Source organism: Astatotilapia calliptera, chromosome 18 (genome assembly GCF_900246225.1).
Source record: "Astatotilapia calliptera chromosome 18, fAstCal1.2, whole genome shotgun sequence".
Lineage (NCBI taxonomy): Eukaryota > Metazoa > Chordata > Actinopteri > Cichliformes > Cichlidae > Astatotilapia > Astatotilapia calliptera.
In genome coordinates, this window is record NC_039319.1 from 6,020,393 (window position 1) to 6,036,799 (window position 16,407).

Here is a 16,407-nt window from a genome sequence, read left to right on the forward strand (position 1 = left end):
GCACTTCTTCAAAACATCTTCGTATCCTATTTGCACGGATGTTTCTGTAATACTAGCACAGGCACAGTGTTGTAAAACGTAACAAAACATAGGGTGTAATACACAGTAATTGCTGCAGGTTGCTGGGAAATGTATGCTATAGGTGGAAATGCTCTGTGATGTGGCTGTACACTGTTGCTTAAAAGTGCACCCATCACTACACTATAAAAATAATGGTTTAACTCTAGGCTCAGATTTTGCCATCCTTAGCTTGGTATTGCCCCGCTTTCAGTCTTTAGATTTAAATTCATTAATTTGTGTTTAAAATGTGCACTGGAAGCCTTTAATGGCTGAAAATGAGATATAAGGTGTGGGTGAAAAATCAGTTTTTGTTTTGTTTTTGGTTACATGATTGGTTTTGATTCTGTGGAGTAAAAGTCTGTAATAACATAAAGACTTAAATTGAAATGCATTTGAAGTTCTTCCCCCAGAACAAGTAGAGATCTTAAAATGTTGAAAGCATTCAAATGATCAGATGGTCCTTGTTTATTAAACTGATACATCATTTGTTACCCTTTTATTGATCTTTTGTAATCAGCACTTGGAAACCACTTATGAGTGCAGAAAACTCAGTTCAGTTCTTTGTTATCAGAGTGACTGTAATTTAAATTACCTTGATGATTTTCTGTCTTCTACAGAATTTTTGCTGACCCCAGGCTGCAGTTGAGACGAGCAGCGAGGGAATCCATGCAAAAACACTGACACCCATTCAGCTCAGCTCACAGAGACGTATGAAGGACTTGATGAGAACACTGCCCCTCTGTCACACCAGGCAACTCAGAGGCTCTATAGCATGAGGACAACCGAGACATGTGCAAACTTCAGGACTACATTCACAGTGGGTTTAGTCATTGCTTAACATTTTATGCAAGAAAAAGTCTGACATTACAGGGAAACTGCCATCTGAACCATCCTGACAGCAAATGCCCAACATGAGGATAATCCTGAAAACCCCCAGCTATTTGTGGTTTTTAGGTTTTCAATGTAACTTATTCTTTGATTGATATCAGCTAATCAACATGTGGTATGTATCTGTAAGCTGTAGTCAAATCAAACACTGTATTCACAGTAATCAAACACTTAAGAGGACTTTTAAAACAGAATTTTTCTAAAAAATAGTTAATAAAAGTACTGAAAGGTGTTCTGTGTAGCATTTTTAAAAAGGTTTTCAAGCTTTGTTTTTCTTATAGTTTAAAAAGAAGTTTGGATAAGGAGGTTATATCTAGAAATGAGAAAATGTGAGTGTGTGTGCGTTTTTGGGGGGACGTAAATTTACAAGGAGGGAAAGAAAAGCACATACAGCTGTAAACAGGCGTAAAGGTTGTATTTCTACAACCTTTACATCTTAAAATTGATTTCAATACCTATGATATTCAGTTTTCCTGAAATATCCCCAGATTTCCTCTACAATTAAAACGGATGTTGTGAGGGTTTCAACAGTAATAGTATGTAATCAGACACCGGTAGCACATTCAGGGTTCATTAGGAGATATTATTTGAATTGCCATCAAGAAACGAGGTAAACTTCTCCACCTCTAGCATTTTTCAGCATGCTTTGTTGAGCTGGAGTTGGATAGAGCAAGCAACAAACTTATTCCTTGCACATTTTGACACTTTAGTTAAAAAAATGCAAAGTCATGCTGTAATTTTCACTTTTTATTATACTTCCTTAAATTGGGGGCAAGTACTAAACATGTCCAAAAAGAGAAGAAGCTTGTCTATAATGAAAATGCTACATAGAGCACCATTTAAAAAAATAGGTAATTTGCAACTTGCTGAATTAAAATTTGTGTGGAGGTTATTGGTCCCAAGTTGCCCAAGTTAACACAGTCACACACACAGTGTTTGCTGTTTGAATGTCCTCTGGTCAGATCAGTGTATTACCAGAATTTTTTATGAGTCTCTGAGGTAACTATGATGGATTAAGTTTCTTGTGTGTGCGTGTGTGAAACTGAAACATAAGTGGCAGGATGATGAGTATAAATGAAGCCTCTGGATTATATCTTTTATGGTTCGGTTTTGGAGCCTAAGTGAAAATGACAACGAGAAGGTTTATGAAAGATATTTTATGGTTATTTATAGTTTTAAAGAAGATTTAGAGATTCTTTCTATGACAAAAAACAAAAGAAAACAATCAAGAATATCAAGAATAAAAAAATTCTCTCAAATGGTACATGTTGATGTCGATTTAAAATTAATATATTTCAACTGCTGTAGTTACAGGGGACCTGTCTCCCCATTTAATGACTTTTTGAATGAAAGTGAATGTGTATAGATAGTGTACATAGATTTTTAATATCCTTTTTTGCCCCAAGTGGTATTGTAAAGCAGCAGCTCGGAGTTTAGTTCAACAAAAAATGAGAGCAGAAATATTTTGTTGGTTAAATGAGCATCAGTAGATGAAGCTAAAGAAGCACTTAAAGTGAAAGTTTATTCACTTTTCTGCCCTGTTTGCAGGCTAGCCCTTTAGCTTTCCCAGCTACAAAATCACAAGCTATTGCTAGAATCCTGAAGCTATTTTGACAAACTAGCTAACCTATTTAGCTTTCCACTTAAGTAGCAATAATAATAATTTCTTTTTCTAGCTTTAAGATCTTAGTTTTCAGTAACTTTGTTTTCCTGGACTAACAAGGGTTTTGGTACAAAAAAAACCAATTGGCCAGTATTAGCGTTATAACATCTTAAATTAGAATGGTGTCACGTGGCTAAATGTTAGCATTAGCATTGAAAATAACGCTATTGTTATTTTGAGCACATTACTTTTTTCAGACCATTCTTGTCAGAAATACTTTTCCCCACTGAGATTTAACCAGTGAGCTTATTTCTGCCTCTAATGCAGCTTTGCCTCTAAATGAAAAGAAAAATGTGTAAAAGTAAAAAAAGAAAAAATCTCGACGCTACTGCAGCTCATTCTGAAATGACCCTTCAAGATCGCGACCTTGTAGCCTGCCAGAATGTGTCTTGCACTGCAGGTGTGTAGCTGAATCTTGGGTTGTGCTGAAGGGCAAATTTAACTGTTTCTTGTGTTGGGTTTCTGTGGTTAAAGTTGTCATCTTTAAGTCTCCATACTGTATGTATTGGTAAACAATGCAAACATTTTTTGCGCCAAGGATAAATCCTTACGTAAATGAAGAACTAGAGCTAAATTACTTTGTCCGTTTCACAAAGTTATAATGTTTTCAATCTAAATTTCTATAGACTGGACTTTTATTTTCCATTTTGATTCAATCACTTTGCAAGGTACTGTTCATTTAGGTGCTGTTTCGTGCGTGTGAGCTTGTAATTGTGAACAAAACTGACTGTAACTGGCAACATGTGTTTCTAGACTTCTTGGTCTGTATATGATCTGATACTCTAACAATGACAATATGATTGAGAGTATGTGAAAATACACACTGTAACACTGAAATGAATTTCACTGTAGCGCTTCTCACTTTGTTTCCACATCCTAACTTTTTAGCCCCAAAAATGTTGATGAACTGATGATGAACTGTAAGCCATGAGTATCCGAATGTCACACGTTGAGGGATGAACGACCACCTACAGTAACTGCTAATGTTTGATTTCCTCGTGTGACGTGAGCCTGCACAGGTTGTCACTCAGAACAAAATGGTTATTTATGGTTGCACTGTACTGGTATCTAACCTGACTAACATTGTTTTTGGTTTTAATGGGTATTAAGTGTTTTTTACATTTTTAGCACGCCCAGTTAAGCACATTGAGCTACTGTGGCCCAAGAATTACTGAAGTAATTCTAATGCAGGGCCATGTTTCTATTCAAGAAAGGCATCATTTCTGCCTTTCATAGCTGACAAAGTTCAATATTTGCCAATATTAAAAAAACAAAACAAAAACCTACTTGTGGAACTGGATATTATTTCGAATGATTTGTCGGAAGTGTTAAGTTTCCATATGAGTATCTGTTCACACCAAGCTTACTTTTTAGCAACTTTATCTTCAACTTCCCCCCCAAAAAGAAAAAGCTGTCATTGTTTTTGAAATTGTCTCAGCACAAACAGTAGTGTGAGAACGATTTAGTCTGAAATTGGGCAAATTTTAACTTCCGCTTTATAAGATCTGACACTTTTCAGTTCTCTGTGCTTGAGAAATATTTGGGGTGGAGGCTCAGTGTGAAGAGTTCCCATCTTGGGGGTTTTACATAGCACCACCTGTGTTTCAGCTTTACGCACAAAATGTACAATTTTACAAAATGCATGTTTGTCAGCCTGCAGATCAGGGTTTGTGTCAGGACTTGTTTTCCCCTGCTGTTTGTTTTGTCTTTGAAATTTGGCTTTCATTCACTGGTTTAGACATAGCCACTAAAGACTGCTCGATAGGATTTAGCCACTAAAAACTATTTAGTTATGTTTGGTTATTTTTTCAGTTAGCTTTAGAAAAAAGATTGTGGTTTCTGTTAAAACGCACCCTTCACATGTTGGAAGTGACCGGTCAGTGGCCCTGATGACATAAAGCCATGCATCAGACACCAAAGGACACCTTACCTGTAAATAAGAGACACCAGCATAATTTAAACCCTGGGAATCAGATCAGGAATCGATAACCTCTGTAATAGAACAGTCATATACCAGATGACATACGTCAGACATATGAATTTCCCTTTTGGATAAACTTATTCTTATATATGAGGGTAATATAAGAAATCTAAGATCCTTTTTTTTTTTTTTACCATTTAACTAAATTGAGGGTTTTTTTTGTTCATTTAAGATAGTTTAATATTTGATGTGATTTTACCTTCTTTGTAATTATGGCCATTATATTTTTTTCTTTCTTTTTATTTTGATTCAAAAGGTTGAGACAGGATCAACTGGTCTGTTATGGATGTATTTTGTGATTCTACCAGAAGGTGGCGCCAAAGTCACGTGTTTTAAATGTACTTACGCGACCTTGGTCATGCAAGAAACGTCTTACTTCTTGTGGGTTTTAAGTTTTGGGGATGTTTAAAAGAACCAGTGGAAGAGTAATCTCTGTCACTGGTAAAATAACCCCTGAGTAAAGCTTCTGGGTCAACCCTAACACATTTTTGCCTCCCCTTTCTTCTCTAATGTCAGTAAATTGACTCACTTCCCCTCTAAGAGTCATTTAAGGAAGTTACTTGCTCTGATTTTCTTGGGTTCTTTCTTTCCACTTATGAAATGTGTCTGACATCCTGATAACTACGCAGTGGTAAATTAGAGCAAAACAGAAGGAGAATGCATGTGTCGAAGAATATTTTTCTCATCGCTATTTGAAGTACCCTCTCTACTGTGATTTAACATCTCAGCTGTGACACAGTCCAGTGCATACAGTTCATTAATTATTTTCTTATGTAGAAGTCCGGACGTTCACACATTTTTATGCAAGCTGTCGACTCTAATGTTGCTTTTGCCAATGCTGCTTGTTAATTTATGATTCATGCCACTGTAAATAAATTATTTTTACTGAACTGAGCTGTGTCTTTGTTTCAATTTCATCCATAAAGTGACTTGTGCGGTCCCAGGGAATCCCAGTCTTTATATACTTTATATTTAACCTTAACACCACAACAAAACGTTAATAAATGTAAGTTATGTGGGATAAATGTGCTTTAAAATGTGGGTGGTGCGTAGCCTCTGCATGATTGATGGACACCCGAAGTGCCTTGAAATAGTGCTGACTTATGATCCCTTTCCATGGCCCAAAGACCTTTCTCCTCACCTGTTAATATCCTGGGAAAATTCCCCTTCCCCCGAGCCCCGCACACCCCACTAATCAATGATCAGACACTGTTAAAATTCCACTGACATTTACTTTTAAAGTGTCAGTTTTTAGTTTCAGTTTGCAGTTTGTTTATTCTCGTATATCTGACATGCTGAGGGTAACACAGGAAATAGTTTGGCCGTGCAACTGTGTGACACATCCGAGAATCATGTGGCATCCAGAGTGGTTCCCTATTTAAGTTCGGACAAGTGAGGAACAGCAAAAATGTCACAACGGCACACACACCCTGCCTTCGTAAGGCTCTTTTGTTTTCTGCACAGGGAAACTTGGAACTGGTCCAGAGACCGGTGCACTCTGTGTGGCCCTTCAAATCTAATCAGGCAGCAGCAGGCACTGCCTTCTGTCCACCAGTATAGATATGAAAACTGCTCCAGCATACCTTCAGATAAATGTTTTTGTCATGAATCTAATATTATGAAATGTGGCTGGCAACAAGTGTGAGAAGTCACGTGGGGCTTGAGTAGATAAAGCCTATAGCATACAGAGGATTACTCAAGGTCATGGGATTCGTGAAAGGTCACCAATTCTATCTGCAGCGTTTTTATGATTGGATTAGAAATATTTTTGTTATTTCCAAATGTCTGAAATTCAAAATGATGATGTAGGGAATGATCCTTAAAAAACACGGCTCCTATAGGATGACATGAGAATATTAAGCAACGACAGGATTTGTAACTGTTTATTCTCTGGTGCTGCCGTTAGATATTTTCTCTTCTAATAATCTAATCTGCTGGTGTTACGTTATGTAAAATGTTCACGCTTTTGTAATACTCCACGTTTTTAGTGTTTGGATTACAAAGGAATTTATGAATTATTGCTCAAAGTCTCTTATTTCCCGAATGAAGGCGCATATTCCTGGCTATAATTGGTTGGAATTTTCCATGGGACGTGATCTGGGTTCCTATTGGTGGACCAAGCTGTCAGTCAGACAGACTGGCTTTGGCTTTGGTTTCTAAGAGCGGCTCGCGAACGCCAAAGAAGGGAGGAAAAAAGCGACGATGCATCACTCTGCTGTTTCTCCCAGACAGTAAAGTGGAAATGAGCTTTTAAGAGCAGAATTTAAGTTCAATAATTTATGTTGGGTTGTTACAGCGTCCCAGTTAATGCCACAAAAAAAAAAAGCATTTATAAAGGGGTTACTCGTTGTAAATGGCCTGCATTTGTATAGCGCTTTTCTAGTCCATAGGACCCCAAAGCGCTTTACACTACGTTCAGTCATTCACCCATTCACACACACATTCACACACAGGCGATGGCAAGCTACATTGTAGCCACAGCTGCCCTGGGGCACACTGACAGAGGCGAGGCTGCCGGACACAGGGGCCACCGGGCCCTCTGACCACCACCAGTAGGCAAACATGGGGTTAGTATCTTGCCCAAGGATATTTGACATGCAGCCCGGAGGCAGCCTGGGATCGAACCACCGACCTTCTGATTAGTGGCTGACTTGCTCTGCCACCTGAGCTACAGCCACCCTAAGGAGCTTGGAAAGAAAAGCGTCTGGACTTCTTTAAGTTGCTTGAGAATCCTGGAAATAAGTTTGAGAAATGAGGAACACTGGGTTACTCGTTATTTATTTAAAGGTTGTAATATTAAGACAAGTCAGTCAATGAAATGGTTGGGTGTGTCCTGATGCTACAACAAACAAACACACTATATCTGAGGTTTTTCATGAAACATATTTGTTGTTGAATTTCAGTGAAAGGGTCGAGCAATTAATGGCTTCATGGCAATTTTCACTCTTTTTAAGGCCTCCAACAGCCCGACGTGGGCTCAACCCAACAACAGATGAATGGGAAAAAAACATTCCCTGGTCTGATGTATCAGGATTTCTGCTTTTGCTTGGTACAGCACAATTTGACTTTCACAACATGAAAGCATGGATTATTTCTGCCTTGTATTCTTGTATTAATGGTGGTGTTGTAATGATATGTTGGGGGGGGGGCACACTTTTGGCCCCTTAGTATCAACTGAGCATTTTGTAAATGACACAACCTACTAGAATATTGTTGGTGATCATGTCCAACTCACAGTGTACCCATGACCAGATTCAATAGAGCGCCTTTGGGATGTGTTGGAACAGAGATAAGCATTGTTTGGGTGTCTATAAATCAGCAGTAACTGTGTGATGCTATCGTGTCAATTTGAACCAAAAGGATTGTGTCCAGCATCTTTTTTAGCATCTTCCATGCATGAAGAATTAGGAGAATCATAAAGACAGACTCACTGGCCACTCTTTTAGGTACAAGCTGTAAACATTATATAAACTGCAGATCAGCGAAAGGCACAAAACCTTCAAATTTCTGTAACAAAGTAATAATTTGTCATAATGATTTAGATGTAGAAAAACTTAACTTCCTGCGCATTTTCACTGTGACTCATCACCACACAGGAAGGCTGGATGGATTTCAGTGAAAGGGCTGAGCAATTAATGGCTTCGGGGCAGTTTCGCTCTTTGAAAGGCCAAATGGCCTCGTTTTGACCCCAGAACTTGACACTTGACCCCACTGCGCCACCGAAACCGCCATGCAGTGACTCACCTCACTAAATGTAGGACCTCTGCAGAGGGGGTGTGTATGATGAGAAAGAGGGCGGTAACCACTGCAGTCCTCCAGTAGTTCCCCTGTCACGGTTATTGACAGTATTACTGGTCGCTGCTTGTAGAAGAGTAAATCTAACATTTTTATTTAACAGGTGACGGGGGCCAAGGAGACAGAGATGGCTGGCGCATCGGCACCAAAGCGACAGGACACCCGGAAATTCTTTGAGAATCTATCCGGCGCTGGTAAATCCATCGCAGTGTTGACCAGCGGCGGAGATGCCCAAGGTAACTTAGTGAGGTTCCATTATCGGACGGCGCTCCTGCCCTAATGAAAATAGATAATTTCGCGTAAAAGTGCTGCCGAGAAAGCACCAGGAGAATAAACTCCTCTCTTAAAATATGCTATCAGACGTGTTTACTGAGGCTGACGTGGTAGTGGCACGCACTGCCAGAGTTAGGCTACTTTAAGTATAAGCGGTTCTTCCCCTAGTCTGGTTGTAGGGTTAATTTTACTCCCTACCTCTTTGTGGAGATTTGGAGAAATATGTTAGCTAGAGGCCTGTCCGACAATGGATGTATCCCCTCCAAGCTTGTCAAAAAGCGTGGTGGTCAATCAAGGTGCATAATTACATGAAAAAATAAATAATGCATTTTATTTGCCTTGTATATATTTATTTTTTCTTGATACCCATTATTTACAAGGTATTAAGCAAATCACAGCGACTATTACGCAACAGCTGCTCTGAAACCCTTGTCTTACACATTTTTCCATGGATGCTGCAGTAGACTATTTATAACCGCTTGAGGAGGTATGAAATAGTAGTAGTAATCACGACCTGCTTGAAAAGGATATGCAGCAGGGATGAGGGGGCCAGTTTGGAAAGCTGCAACGAAATCAACAAGTGTTCGCGGTAATTAAATAATTGAATCCTCTTACGTGGGGAGTCGCTCTCCTTATCATGCATTCTGCACCACTGCAGAATCTATATGGACTGTGTTCCTGTATTGATTGCCTGTGTCCTGCGTCCCTGTGCGCGTCCAATGGCACACGTATGATGTAAACAGCAGCCCAAAGCTGACAGTGCTATACACTGTGGTGTGCACTCAGTCAGGTTTCGCCACTGCTTTTGGTGGAAAAGCATGAAGTCCACAGCTCGTGATGGAAATTCTTATTCTTATTCTTATTCTTATTATTGTTATCATTAAAATCCCTATAATTTATCGGTTCAGGCAAAAGTTGACAACGCCATTAAATGTCATCTTATTTCTTTATATTAACTATGATTTTTGCAACTTCCCCTCATTTAAAAAAAGGGTCATGTTTCAGCAGAAATACACGTATTGTGTCACTGAAGATGAGTCGTGAGGAGGACCACCGTGAAGAAGCCAGACTAAATTACTCGTCTTCCGGCGTAACCTTTCACAGTAAAGGGTTTCCCCTCCCCTTTCCGCAGCAGGGCCTTAATTTTGAAAGAGACCTGCAGTGACTTCCTTTGTCCTTGAGTCACTGTAGTCATCCGGAAGTCACGAAGGGTTGAGTCGCCTACGTGAGGGCGAGCTGGTGTGCTGTGATGTGCAATGTGCAAAGGAAACGTAAATAAGTTACTGTTACTGTGTGTGGATGTCATTTTATCCGTAAAATTAGGTTCTATGACGACAGCCTAATATAAGTGGAACATTTTTAAAAAAAAAAAAAAGGTGAAACAGTGATTTTGGTATTTTTATGTGTCTAATAGCGTCACCATTCATTCATGTGATGTTCCAGAAACAGCACTAGAGTGTATTTATTGGACTTCTATATATCGATATTGGAGTGTAGTATCGGCTCTATGCGTGCAGTGCAGCAGCAGAGCCATTGTTGCCTTTGAGCCAGGCTGTTACATAACACACGGTGCCTATAGGCTCCTCTATGAGTGGATGAATATTTCGTTTCTCAGTTGTCTCTGCAGCAGAAGGCAGCACATGAGCACCTGTGTAGAATGTAATAGAGCCAGCCTCTGTAGGAACTATGTGTAGGAGCGCATACTCCTGGCAGCAGCTGAGATTTAATTATAACTACACTTGGACATTGTTCCCGGGGCGTGAAAATGATGCGCACACAGTCCCACTCACCAGGGTCAAACGATAGCAGGACTAGCTTTTGAATGCCTTTCCTGGAGAATCTCTCTGCAGTGGAAGCCTTTAACAGCCTCGAGTGTCTTTAAGGAGGTTTTTTCCCCGCTTGCCATTGTCACCAAGAATAATTAGGTTTGTTGTGATATAATAATCACATGTGGACAAAGTTTCTGATGTCTATGAGCACTGGTTCCATTTAACATTTCTTCTGAATGTGTATATTTTTACTACCCAGACATTAAAAATTAAAAAATACAAAACAAATACAAACCAAAGAAATGAACTGTAACTGCATGGTACTGTTATAATGTAAGACAGTGTAATGCTAACGTTTTAAGAATCATTAAAGAGGATCTTTATGCTTTTCCTTATTTCCAGTCAAACCTTCTGTGTTTCAGACAGTGGATGAACTGAGGATCTTCACCAAGGTTCAGATTAAGCCATATAAAGAATATGTAAACTGTAATTGAAGCAAAGCGTTTCTAATAGAGACTAAGAAAAAAAAACACAGAGCTAGAAATATGGCTGATAGGCCTCTTTTAGTGTTACTTAATAAAAATTCCCTCTTTCTTAAAAGCAGAAACAATCGGTAGTTTTGTGAAATATTTCAGGCTATTTTTCAGACTTTCATTTAGCAAACTTTACAGTTTTCTGAACTCACAGGAACATCGGTGCTTCATGTGCAATGACAATTTTTTGCCAAGGCAGATTTCCCGACCGCTGCGGAGAATACATGCCCAGACTGAGCTGGAGATGTTTAGTCATTGCAGCAGTCTGGGAGGAAATACTAACAGCATTTCATGATTTGTGATTTAATCCAAGAGCTCAGCTGGGACATGACACACACACACACACACACATACATGAGATGATAAATGAGATGTACTCACGGTCGCTGATCGCTCTTATCTGTCTGTGAAATCCTTATTATTTTTTTCTTTCTAATTTTGTAAAACTCAATTATAGTATCACACAATTCAGCTCAATTTTACTCATTTGCCAGGTCCCCTCTGACCAATCAGCACTTTGCAGGTCTATTAGCAACACTAGCTCCAACACAAAAAGAAACACAGTATGGAGGCCTGGATGTGGTTTCAGCCTGTTCAGTGTTTGCTAACGAGTGCTGACAGCACGGTGACTCCCCCACCCAACCCCCACCCCGTAGTGCATTTGTCTTAGATGTCACCTGCCTTATAATGCTGTTGCTACTTCCTCTTGGTCAGCAGGAGTAGTTTTGGTAAAGGGCAAGATAATTAATTATTTTACATAAAAGAGGTAGTTAATGATCATAAATAAGAGAAGTGAGGAAAACAAAAACAAAGATTAGAAAAGAGATATTTTTAGTCTCTTATCAGAAAATTGCAGGCAGCTATTGATTTATTGAGTCATCCACTGACAGAAAAGTGAGTTTATGAATATTTGGATCATAAGAAACCCTTGAAAACCCCTCATTAATACAAACAGTCCTTGTCTGAATTAAGATAAGATAAGATAAGATAAGATAAGATAACCTTTATTAGTCCCACACGTGGGAAATTTGTTTTGTCACAGCAGGAAGTGGACAGTGCAAAAGTTATGAGGCAAAAATTAGAATACAATAAGAATAAATACAGTACACAACTGTACAGAATAGAATAAAATAAAATACTATATACAGTAGAATAAAATAAAATAAATATACAATAAGATAAAAATAGAATACAAATACAAATACTATATACAACTGAGTAAAAATACAACGATGACAGAAAGGATTATTGCACTTAGTATTATTGCATATTGTATTATTGCATATGTATGGATGTGTGTGCTTGATCAGTTAAAGTCTTCCTGCATATGATAGTTTTGAGATACAGTATTTTTATACATTATTAATACGTTTATTTTATTAGTTTGCTTTGTTTACCAAATTATATTTGAACATTCATCAAACACAAAATGATGTGACTTGAGAGATCGATATTAGCCACTGACACTGACACTGTTATCTTATTTGCTAATAGCCTGATATCAGTCAACAAGGCTGATGTCAGCCTGTTCATCAGTGCTTCTCTATCTAAAGCTGATTGCCCATGCAGTGGCTGCCACTTAAACCATTATTTCTGTCTGTTGCAATCATTGCAAGGTAAACAGAAAACTTTGCTTATAGTTATCTGCAAAAAATGTATGATTGCACACATTTGACTGATTGCAATGCCTTTCCAGAAGAGTTCATGTTCAACTTTGTTTCCCCCAGCTAAGCCTTTGTTGTTTCGCTCTGGCCCTTTGCCATGGCCCCGTTGGCTCTGCCAAGCTTAGTGAATTGAGCTCTTGTAGTAATGCCAAAATCGTGACATAGTCATCCAAGGAGTAGACCCATCCCATACGCATTCTGCAGACAAGGGCCAGTAAAAGGGATGGGTTGTTTACTCCATGTGGTGTGGGAAGAAATTTGGCGAGGTGGTTAAGTTGGCAGAGCGTGCTAGCTTGTGCTTGCTGGGCTAAATTCTGGGATGCATGCAATGCCTCACCAAACTGGGCTCACTGAGATCTAACATGCTCGTCATTCCAATGCTTTTCCATAAATGGCTAATTAATTCTTTATCCCTATTTTGAATTTTTAAAGTGACCTTTTCTTTTTTTACCAGTCATCTATGTTCTCTGTGCTCTTTATTAATTGCTATGCACTGACCCTATTAGATTGATTGATTAGCTGATGGAAAGAAGAAATAATCAATAGCAATTACGATAATGATTCAGCCACTTCACGTGTTAATGGCATAAAAAGCCAAGAGTCAGCTGATTCAGCGTCTTGTTGATTGGATGTCTTTTTCAGAATAACTTAAAACTGTTTATTATTAAGATAAGATAAGATAATTGTAAATTACCCATTTCTGAGACAAATAAAGTCTATCTTAGCTTATCTTACCTTTAATTTGGTAAATAATCAGTTCACTGATAAGTCAAAATTCAAAGATGAAACAGTGGAAGATGGATTTGTTATTTTCAGCCCAGGCTGATACGTAGAGCTTGTTTCTTTTTTTCAGGTTCTCTTATTACACCTAGCGTTAGGATCATTAAAGTTTTATTACAGCTCTTATTCTGTATGCAGGTTGCGACACAGAATCAAAGTAACATCAATACCACCTTTATTCCTTCTCTCAGCGTTTTTACACATCAGATATTTCTCGTCATCGTGCTTTTATGGGAGTCTTCGGTGATGTAAAACTGCACCTTCACTGTGACACCAGACTTAGCTCAAGGTTTATGTTTTGTTCTGTCTCTAATTTCACTAAGTGCTCTTTCAGACCCTTCTATGTTTTGACACAAAATCCTCAGAGGGATTCTCACTTGCAGTCTCCTCTCCCTGTCTCCCTGTTTTTTCGATGGCGTTTACCGCTCCTGTTATCTGCTGGTCTGTCTAGCTTTCTGCCACGCCCTGTTTGTGCTGCTGCTTATACAATCACATTTATGGAAACATCCTTTATTTAGTTCACTGACAGATCTAATTTCTTAAATGTCAAAAGCACCTTAGAATAAGACCGACATTAACTACTTTCTACCTCCAGTTTCTGTGTCTCCCACATCCTCTGAAAAGGTCAAACTGCTGCTAGTCGCTGCGCTGCAGTTTTAATAAACATGGCGGTTCTTCATTAGCTGACACCAAAAATATCTTTAAGACCAATTTGTCAGCATGAAAAAGAACCTGGGTAGGCTCGCAGTTTACCGCAGACGGACATGGTTAATTTCCCAACCTGTCAAACATGATATGTGAGAAACACTGTTTGTTTCTGTATCAACCCCAAACTCTTTTTTTCTCTATTTCCAGGTATGAATGCGGCTGTCCGGGCTGCCGTGCGGATGGGCATCTATGTGGGAGCAAAGGTCTACTTCATCCATGAGGTGAGGCATGACTCAGGCTTTAGACATAGCCCCAGGAGAGTCTGCAGTGTCTGTCACATCACACGGTGAACTAAATTAGAACTGACGAGTCTTTTTTATCGAGCTGTGATTGTCTGTGATACAGCCAGCAGGACTCAAGACTGCATGTTGCTCTGCTTTTGTAACTGAATTTGACCTTAAGGAGTCATTCAGGTGGCTGCAAAGTCTCAAAACTGAAAATGTGAATTTCATTGTTTTATTTTTCTATTGGGGTTAAATGCATCGCATCTACAGGGTTGCATAGATGTAATCTTTGGTGTAAATTCACCACATTGTGTCAAATCAGGTTTCATGAAGAGAAACGCAAACATGCCACAGACAAGTCATTGTGCTGTTACTGCCTGTTGTTGCAAAACAAATTATATTTTGTTCACTCAAATTCACCCAAGTGTAGCTGCAAAAACCTCTGTACACATAAATATCAAAAACTGCACAGTGTTGGCAGCCCACCACTTCATTTTTGTCTCCTTAAGCTGTTCTGTGAAAGCTGTTCTGTTCCAACAGATTTAAGCATTTCTCACCTCACTTCATGCTGTTTAGGTGCTATTTTGAAAAGATTACCTTAAATCAGCCACACTGACTACAGTCATTGTTTATGGCTCTGGTCGTTAAGCCTTTGTTTTTCAGTCATTAAGATCTCCCCATTAATCCCTTTACAGGTAGTGACCTTGTTTTTGTCTTTTTGGCCTCCACACTTGTCACACTAACGCTTGGAGTGTCTGTGTGTGAACATTTGATTGAAGTGGAGTGTATTGACACTTAAAACTGTGTCCACATGGAAATTTGAACCCACTATGGGCTCGTTTTGTGTTTTTAACCTACTGGAAGCAATGGCATGGATTTGGATACAGTATGTACTCTGACCAGCTCCAACATAAAACCACTGGATCATAAATTTTCTACTGGAAAACCTTGAGCTCTGGCATTCATGTGAATTTTACTTTGACAAGTGCCGCCTACTGTTTGGGCTCTATCACAGATCACACCTACTGTAACAGTATTTGAACTTAAACGTGCTGCCGATGGAAATAATGATTTGATAGCGATAGTAACTGTAGTAACTCCTTCTTTCCTGAGTCTCTCAAAGTCATCGATATTGAATGCCTGAGGATGTACAGTATGTGCAATTTTAACTCGACATGATGCCATGAACGACGGGGGCAGACAGACGTGATCTGGTCTCAGTGTAGATATAATTGGATTACAAAGGGCAGGCTTCATCCTTCACTTGCCACACTGTCATGTCCCCATCAGCTTCAAATAACCACTGGGCTGTGAGTAATAACAGCTGAGTGCCACAGTGCTTTTATTTTGGTTTGGGACCATCGCCTCGCAGTTTTAATCCCTGAACACAACACAGCAGTTCCCTAAAAAAGCTCAACCTGACCCACAGGGTTGTCTTCAAGTTCCTATTGAGTTTTGGTTCAATTTAAAAATACCGAGCACTGTCCTTCATTTGTCAGTTAAAAAATAAAACTTTTTTCAGCTTTTGCCAAGTTATCAACAATCCGGTGAATGTCTGTCACACTGATTGCTCTTCTCAGGGTTACCAGGGGATGGTGGACGGTGGAGACAACATCAAAGAGGCGAAGTGGGAAAGCGTCTCCAGCATGCTGCAAGTGGTGAGCAGATCAGTGTTCAGCTCACACACACCGCACATTTCTTCTTAATGGGCTGTAAACAGTGAAACAAACTCAGTCTGCTTTGAGAAAAATACTGTGTGTTGTAAATACTGTAGACATTTTAGCATCATTAAAAGTGTTTGGTAAGAAAACCTTTGTAGTACTTATGCTGGTACGTGTTGTCATAGTGGACATGAGTGACTTTTACTCAAAGGGACACAGGCAATAATGCTTTTAGCTTGCAGCTTGATGATACTGAAGTAGCTTGCCATTGCCAGTGTGTGAATGTGTGTGTGAATGGGTGAATGACTGAATGTAGTGTAAAGCGCTTTGGGGTCCTATGGACTAGAAAAGCGCTATACAAATGCAGGCCATTTACCATTACCATTTCAAGGAGACCTTTTCACTGAT

At 39.2% G+C, this 16,407-nt stretch overlaps 2 protein-coding genes across 5 annotated transcripts in view; both read left to right on the top strand.

The window, feature by feature from the left end:
- Window positions 1-5,482, top strand: part of LOC113009960 (nuclear receptor coactivator 2-like) — a 54,995-nt gene extending 49,513 nt beyond the window's left edge. For all 4 annotated transcript variants that reach the window (XM_026148667.1, XM_026148670.1, XM_026148671.1 and 1 more), the window contains one exon: window positions 678-5,482. In XM_026148667.1, the coding sequence (XP_026004452.1) occupies window positions 678-689 (12 nt within the window). In that variant the 3' untranslated portion in view covers window positions 690-5,482. The remainder of the gene's footprint in view (window positions 1-677) is intronic.
- A 2,904-nt stretch (window positions 5,483-8,386) lies between these two features.
- Window positions 8,387-16,407, top strand: part of LOC113010761 (ATP-dependent 6-phosphofructokinase, platelet type-like) — a 31,997-nt gene continuing 23,976 nt past the window's right edge. Inside the window, exons 1-3 of the mRNA XM_026149968.1 lie at window positions 8,387-8,623; window positions 14,262-14,335; window positions 15,919-15,996. Coding sequence (XP_026005753.1) covers window positions 8,515-8,623; window positions 14,262-14,335; window positions 15,919-15,996 — 261 coding nt within the window. The 5' untranslated portion in view covers window positions 8,387-8,514. The remainder of the gene's footprint in view (window positions 8,624-14,261; window positions 14,336-15,918; window positions 15,997-16,407) is intronic.